Source organism: Nicotiana tomentosiformis, chromosome 4 (assembly GCF_000390325.3).
Source record: "Nicotiana tomentosiformis chromosome 4, ASM39032v3, whole genome shotgun sequence".
Taxonomy (NCBI): Eukaryota; Viridiplantae; Streptophyta; class Magnoliopsida; order Solanales; family Solanaceae; genus Nicotiana; species Nicotiana tomentosiformis.
The window spans coordinates 134,037,928-134,046,647 of record NC_090815.1 but is presented as its reverse complement, the minus strand read 5'-3'; the positions used below and the strand labels follow the sequence as shown (position 1 = coordinate 134,046,647).

Sequence of the window (8,720 nt, the reverse complement as noted above, 5' to 3'; positions counted from 1 at the left end):
TATATAACAAAGAAAAAGGGAAAAAATATACTTGACTAATGAAAGTTAATGTGACATCAACATGAGTAGTTATTTTAATGTAATTGGTGTAGCAGTTGAATTATCTTTATAATAATATCTAATTAATAAAACATCTCATTTAACCTTTTTCTTTAGTGCAATTAATGGGAATATAACGTCGAAGGGGAATGGAAAAGGCGAGATAAAATCATATTAACCTATTGATACTGGCACTTACTCATTGTTAATAAATTGAATAGTGATCAGTAAAGTGCTTTGCTCCTGTGCTCCTGCTTACCTTCTCGCTTTGGGGAGTAAATGCTTAAGTTTCTAGCTAAATGATAGTTCATATATCCTTTTGAAGCTTGAAAGTGAGGTTTTAAGAGGTGCCTCTTCTACTTTAACTGGATACGGATAAGGAACAAAGTTACACACTTCTTTTTTGACGGTCAATTATGCTTTATATTATGTGAATTTATAGAGATGCCAAAGCGCGAATGTTTGCTGTCAAAGCACTTGCATCAATGTGTGAAATCTTATTCTTTCCAGAAAATCATTAAAAATACATATCTCAGTTTCTTTCTTTGACAATGAGGTTATGCAGACATCTTTTTAAGATTAGGATGGTTATTGGGAAAATAACTGAGATTCTCTGTTGGTTCTCGGCAGGGGCGGCTCAAGGATATGCGAGGCCTAAGGTCAAAGTTTAATATGAAACCTAAATTTTTAAAAGATAGTTATAACATACGTTTTGCTTGAAATATATTCTTCTAACTTTTTGAAATACAAAGTTGTTAATAATCTTTTTTATAATCGATTTTCTCTAATTATCTTTATTCAATTGATAATATAGCCAGCTCATTTAATTTTTCTTGAGATATTGTTGATATTAGATAATATTTTATAGAGCAATAGAAGTATAGAATTATTGGAAGCTTAAAAGTATTGTTGAACAGTGGAGCTAATGAAATCTTGTAGAAAGAAAGTGAGTAATGAAATATGGAGAAAGAAGGTGAGTAAGAATATTAAAGAGAAAGACAGAAAATATATAAGGGTTTCTGAAATATAAAGAGATTGGAGAAAAGAAAGATTGATTTGGACATATTAAAAAAGGGAGAGTGAATTTTTGTATACATTATCTAATGAAGGAGTAAAACTGAAACGTTGCAAAAACTATTCATCTATCCATTTTTAAATATATCAAATTATTACTTTATTTACATATCTAAAGAGCTCTATTTCCTTTTATATTAAAAACTCTAATTTTGTATTGAAAAGTACTAAATATTATTTTTTAAATACCTATAAACCTATTCTTTTTAAAAAATGGGGCCCCCAAATTACCCCCTCATCACGCTAGAGCCGGCCCTGGTTCTTGGGTTCGTGAAACAGTCATCGATGGTCTGAGATGTACACCTGTATTCTATGCATGAGAGAACTCATGGGCTTTTCAAGGAAGTTGGAACAAATGGAACTTGCATCTATTTGAGAGTTTTCACTATTATTAAATAAGAAATAAGATAGTAATCAAGGTATTTATCAAGCTGCAAATAGCTACTCATTTCATTATCTAGAGTCATATCTATTTTATCCGGAAGCAAAGATTTTCTTATCAATTATCTAGAAGCAAAGGATTTCTGTTTTAACTATATTTTATTTTGTTTTGTTTTCTAAGAGTCCATTTCTACATCAATCATAGCTCACACTTGTTTTGTGTTACCTATAATTGCATAATAGATATCTGAGTTTGAGAAGATGTCAGCCACGATATCAATTAATAAGCACAATGTAACCTTGATGCTAAACTGCATAGTTTATCTTCAGAACCTATACGTCATCTCTTATCCCCAATCCTGATTATTCTGGGATAAACTTGAAAGATTGCTTATCCTCTCGAATTTGTTCGTTGGTTGATATATGTGCCATCACTTGTGAGGTCATTGTGTGGAGTTTACCTTAAAGTTACTGCATAATCTAGCTTGCTTATATAAAAGTCATGCCTTATGTATGCGTTCAAACAATTTAGTGAATGCTATTTTAAGCCATGTTAAATTTTTACACTGTTATAGAAAGTGAACAAGCAATTGTTAACTATATAGTTTAGTGAATTAGGGTTGAATTTATTTATTTTTGCAGCTAAACCCCTCCATTAGCGGAAAAGAAGTGACTTGAAGGTGCTAAAAGAAGCTCTTGACATAAATTGGGTAAAATTTTCATTTTGAGAAAGTGAAATCATTGAAACTAAAATCATCTACATCAGTGTTGTCAACAACATTATGAAAAGCACCCCTAGAATCTCGATTTATCTTACTGATGGCATTTTCTTCTAGATTCAGAAATTATATTGCATTTGGTTTAGTTATTACTTGAATCCATTAATGTTCTGTGTTCGTACATACTTTAGAATGATGTCGCTACAGCTAGATAGCTATTAAATTAATGTAAAATTTGGTAATTAAATGTCGATACAAAGAGCTATTTAGATGATAAACACACACAAACATGCATATATATAGTTTGAGCTGATGATGAACTTTATTCTCAGTTATGGCTCAGCTACCTAATCAGATGCACTTTTACATTTCATTAGTTGGCTAGATAGTTTTGTAAAAGGTGTAGTAAATATTCTTCTTATTTTGTATATTTTCCTGCATTTTGCACTTATTTTTGCACTCTATGCGTTTTCATTTGTGCATTCTGCACTTGCTTTACAAGTTTTGCTCTTTTTGGGGTGCATTTACCTACAATTTGCACATGTTTTTTTGCAGTTCGACTCATATTTTTTGCATCTGGGATAGAGTTCACTCAAATTTGTATATTCAACTTTTAGCAAAATACTAAAGATATGTCACTCGCTCTACGTAGGTTTAACATCTTTTTCTCTTCTTTTCTCCTAGGGAATCTAAAATCTTGGAATTGGAAATGCGGCTGGTTCTGATACTTTCATCAAATACTATTGCAAAAAGAAGGCTTATAGCAATCAAGGTCTATTGAGTGATTGAGTTTTACAAGAAGTGCAGTTTCTTTTGTACGGTTGCCTTTGCATATTTCATATCTTGTATAACATAGTTACTGAAATGAATGTACATTGTATGGAGCTATTATGTAAATATCTAATCAGTATGATCATATGTTTCCTCTATATGTAAATGGTTATTATGCTAAACAATTGAAATAAGCAGGAACCTTTTTGGTACAACAATGCCGAGGTACAATAATGTCGGGCCACGGGCCATCTAGTTTGCTATAAGTAAGGATCATTATATAACCAACTACATATTTTATTATGCACAAATTTATTTTTCATTTAATTTCAAAATTCGAACATAAACACTACTAGCCATATATAAATGAACATCAATGGCTAATACTTGAGTTTCAATAATTTCTATCATCTAAAGCTCTATCAATGGATTTGAACACATTTTTTAGAACTTTGATCCGCGATTACAAACATATCTTGATCTTGAGCGAACTCATCTACAAGAAGCTGTTTATAATTTTGTTGATGATCTGATCAACAATGGTTCTGTAAGCCTTCTCAGTGGGATGATAACTATCCCAAAAAATATACTTCGTATCATCTTCACATGTTCCACTGAATTTGTTGCATAGTAATGTCACCTCTATTTTTCCTGTGCCACAACACCCTTTCTCTACTTCTTCAAATCCTACAACCATTAATTCATAGTCACAAAATTGATAAAAGAAGAACACAAGAAAATAAAAGACAAAAGATGAAGAAACTAAAAAGGTCAAGAGAAATGATAAATAAATGGACCTTAGACCTAACTCAACCCTAAAATTTAGCTCATGAGTTGAAGATCGTCCAAAACTGGAGGCAAAATAGATTTAAAAAAACAGTTATTCATCTATATTATCCACTGAAAAATGGGTTGGATAATGAGCTTTTTTAAAAATTGGTCAAATATGGATAAAAGTCATATTATCCACTTAAAAAATGGATAATCAATGGGTTAAACTTTTACATTTGTAAGGATTCAAATTTTAGGAGACCAGAAATTCTTCCAAAAGTGTTCAAGAAGCCATGGATAATATGGATATATGGATATCCATATTATTCGTCGGTTAACTCATTTTTTATCCGTATTAAATTTATCTATTTTTTCATTACCCGTTTTTTTATCCGTCTATATCCGACCCAACCCGCCTATTTGCCACCCCTACACACAACCATTTAAAGAACCAAATATTAACATCCAACCAGATGTGGGAACTCAACAATATATGAGTTTATAGAAGGTTAATGTGTATTATACCATATTTTTGGGGGTTAAGAATGAGATCAAGTAGAGGATTGTAGATATCAACTAAAACCAGCCTGGACTGAGGCAACTTTTTGGATAAAGAATCAAATGTAATAGAGAATTTGGTGTTGGCCAATTGTGCAGCTTCGTTGTATTCTTGAACACACACTCTATTAATCCCTCCAGCAAGTGTTCTTTGTGATGGCAAATATCCTATTGGTGGAATTCCGAAAATACAACATTTTCTTGCTCCCAACTTGTACAATTCCTTGCCCAAAAAAAAAAAATTTTGAATCAATATATATGTAATTTACTGAAAATTTGTTTTGTTATATATATAAATGGTACTTTAAAGAACCATCTTTATAACGGAATTCGTTCACTTTGAGAGACAACTATATAAAGAGTTAATGCATATGTCAATATACTTGTTAAGGATCCCTTAGATTTTATCAAGACTAAGATAAAGATATTGTAACTATATTTAAATATTGAATAATTAAAGTGGTTTGTATTCTTTTAATATAGGAATGTGTAAAATTCTTTTTATCTAAAAATGAAGAAATTAAGAAATTCAAACAAATTAATAATGAAGATTATGTTTACGAAATATTAAATAAATAAGGTAATATATAAATAATTTTTTTGTTCAATCAAAATCTAAAAGCTAGCGACGATGGCAAGTGATCAGCTCTGGGGTGTCGTAAAGTGGTGAGTGGTGCTGGTTGTGGTTCGTAGAGGAGGTTAGTGATGAATGTACGGTGCAAGTGTCTATGGTGAGTGCAAGCAGTCTCTCACACCGGTTAAGGAACGAGGGATTTGGTCTTTTTATATGGCTTGAGCAATCCTGACCTTAATGGACTAACTTTTACGGTTGAATTAAACCAAAACTTTATTTTATTATTATGGTATTAGGGCGAAATCCATCCCAATTCTTTGTTTTATTGATGTTCCCCCAATGCTCCTGTTGGCAAACCTGAGCGTTGCAGGAGTGTTGAGTCTCCCACATCCGCTAAATATTTTTCAAAACTCTGTCATAAAAAGTAACCATAAATATGAAAGTAAGCATGGAGGTATAAATACTAACTTTGAGAAATTTAGAAGCTTCAGCCACCATTAGATCAGTATATGAGTTAATATCCTGCTTCAAGCGAACTCCATAAGTGAAGTAAGTATTGGCAAGATCATCACTGCCAGCAACCACCAGGAATAGGCTATTTTTCAAAATATAGTTGGCCTCTTCTTCCCCAACTAACCCTTTCAGCTTCACAATATATTCCTTGAACTGCGTTAATTGTGTTGATAGAGGTATGGCTGCCTGATTAACATACATATAAGAAAAAAATAGGACCAAGGATTAGTGTTCCTTTCTACTTTTTTTTTTTTTGACAAGAATGATTAATGTTGCTAATTGGAAAGATTACTCTAACCTAACGGATAAATCATGAGTAAGAAGTTACCCCGATAGTAGCTGTTTGAGGATCATATCCGCAACCTCCGGATGCAAAGCTTACTCCAGTTTTTATATCTTCAGATTTCAAATTTGGATCTAAATAAGCTGACACGAACTCTTTTATCCCCAGTTCTTCAGCTGAAAGGGACAACTATAGAGTCATGTCAAACTTGGATGATGTAGCTCATTAACTATGTGTTTGATTGAATCCATTATTTTGACATAGAATATACATACACATATATATGAGTAAATTTTAAAAAAAAAACTCATAAAATTCAAATTTTAGATCCGAATTAGCTTGCACTTATAGGTTTTCAAATACTATTTTCTTTGTTCTAATTTATATAACACACTTTCCTTATTAGCTCGTCTAAAAAGAATGACATTTTTCTATATTTGAAAAGAATTTAACTTCAAACTATCTATTCTAGATCTATTATACCCTTATGAGAAGTTTTATAACTACGAACGCCAATGTTATAAAATGTTCGGAAAAGGTGCCAAATATACCCATAACGTATTGAAAATGACTCACAAATACCCTCCGTTAACCTTTTGGTCTGGGCACTTTAAAATATCCATGTGGCGTATTTTAAACTTGCCACGTGTATTTCTTGTAAACAAAATTAAAACCCACCCATTTTCTTGCAACCCAACCCACCTAAGTTCCTACAACCCGCCGGTGGCTTCCCTCTTCTTCCAGAATTGACCACTTCAATAATGGAGGTAAGCAAAATAGACCTATCTCATTCTTCTCCTTCTTCCCGTCAGATAACCATAAATCTTCTCTTTCTTTCTTTTTTTCAATCTATCCATAGATAATCAGTAAAACAAATAAAAGATTCTAAAAAGAAGAAGAACAAGAGAGGAATCAGTAGTAGAAGAAGAATAAGATGAAGCCACGGGACAAGTGAATTAGAAGAACTGGAAACGAAAGTTGAAGAAATAGAAAAAGAAATATCCAATAGAACTCTTTAAACTTTGTTTTGAGAAATCTGAGAAACTGTTGAAAAGATTCCAGTTGAATTCAATTTTTCAATTACAGATGACATCCGATTTACAATTTTATTTTTATAACAATTTCAACTTCATCCTCATGTTTCAAGATCAAATCTATAAAACCAATCTATATTAGATTTTTTATGGCGGAAGACATCGGAAATAATGGGGAGAGAACTAGTGTTTGAAGAAATTAAGTTTTTGTCCCAAAAGAAAAAAATTAAGAATTTACTTAAAGGATCAAAAAATTCTTATTTGTGTTTGAGCTGGCAAGATATTGTAAGAGTATTTTAGATGATAAAAAAGAATCCAAGTCTAATAAAACGGGTGGATGATAGGGACTTGGGCGGGTTGGGTTATAAAAAAATGGGTGGGTTTTAATCTTGTTTATAAGATTTACACGTGGCAAGCTTAAAAAATGCCACATGGATATTTTAAAGTGCCAAAATTTACCATCCATGTTCTGTTAGTTTCAAGGGTATATGTGAGCCAAAAATAAAACGTTAAGGGTATTTTTAAACCAAAAATTTAACGGAAAGCATTTGTGAGTCATTTTCAATACATTAGGGGTATTTTTGACTATTTTCCGTAGAATATTTAACTACATAAGTTTTAAATTTTTCATAGTCACACAAATATTATGATATATTTAAAATTATAAGTTTAAAAAAATAAATTGCTGTCACATAAATATAAATTGAAACGGCTGAAGTACCTATCAAGTCGGCCGGTGTCTTGCCATTGCTGAATCTTCCGGTTGGCATTCCGCCCATGAAATCCTTACCATAAGGCTGAAAATTACACTTAATTAGCGTCGTTATATTGTTATTATTTCCTTGATCCACAATTGAATCTCCGAAAGCAAACACTGCCTTAAAAAACACGTTGTTTGGGAGCTGCACCCTCGCTTCGCAGGCACTTATTATAAACAACACGACATAAATATAGAATAAAACATTGACCTTATACAACAAACACGGTGCTATACCAGATAAGAACATTGTATACAACTTCAAAACACTTGCTTTTCAAGAAATCAAACATTTTGTACTTGACTAGTTATAGTAGTCGGGTTTGTATAATTGCATTTGCTTTGTAGTACACTTATTTGGTTGACAACTTTAATTGTTAGGGGCGTTAGGAACAAGTCTCAAATAGGTTTGTTAATAGTGGCGGCGTAATTATTTATAACGGAGTCTTAATTATTGTACTGTTTAGCTTTATTAACGGAAGTGAAGGAATATGAAGGAACGTCCTTTTTTGGGGAGATTGATTTTATGATTCATTATAAATATGCTTTTAGACATATATATATATATATATATATATATATATATATATATATATATATATATATATATATATATATATAGATCGGCAATAAACTTGTTATTTAGCTAATTAATTCATTTTGAAGGTGTCAAATTAATTGTACGGATAATTAACTAAATTAAGCCAGTAATGTACACCCTTCTTTTAATACTAAAACCTAAAGATTAGGTTACCTCCTATATATGTACTCTGCGTTAGGTATATTAGGTTACCTCCTAAAGGTCCAAAAATGACCTTGTGGTATTCGAAATGGATCAATTATAACCCCCATTTAAATTTGAGTCTAAAAATGACCCTGCCGTTATAAAATGGGTCTAATAATGCCCTTGTATTATTCAAAATGGATCAATTATAACTCTCATTTAAATTTGAGCTCACTAATGACCCTGCCATTAAAGAATGGGTCTAATACTGCTATTTCCCTCAGTCAATAATGATTAGGGGTGCAAATGAATATTTAAAAACTGACTAAACCGACATAATCGTACCGTGCCGAACTGATTTTTAGGTTTTTTTTAATAAAATTGTATATTTTTATATAAATCTATAACTGTACCGATAATTATGATAGATTTTTTATTTTATAAAAATAACCGAAAAAATATTGAACCGTCAAATTGAAAAAAAAAAGATTTTGCAAAATATTTTTTCGGTTTATTTTTATA

General features: G+C 31.4%; 1 protein-coding gene across 1 annotated transcript; it reads right to left on the bottom strand.

The window, feature by feature from the left end:
* Positions 1–3,260: 3,260 nt before the first annotated feature.
* LOC104117845 (GDSL esterase/lipase EXL3-like) lies at positions 3,261–7,796 on the bottom strand. Its single transcript, XM_009628965.4, has 5 exons — positions 7,439–7,796; positions 5,729–5,859; positions 5,356–5,586; positions 4,281–4,536; positions 3,261–3,671 (listed from the first exon to the last, which is right to left on the bottom strand). The coding sequence occupies exons 1-5, from the start codon at positions 7,722–7,724 to the stop codon at positions 3,481–3,483; spliced, it is 1,095 nt and encodes a 364-aa protein (XP_009627260.1). The 5' UTR covers positions 7,725–7,796; the 3' UTR covers positions 3,261–3,480.
* Between the last annotated feature and the right edge of the window lie 924 nt (positions 7,797–8,720).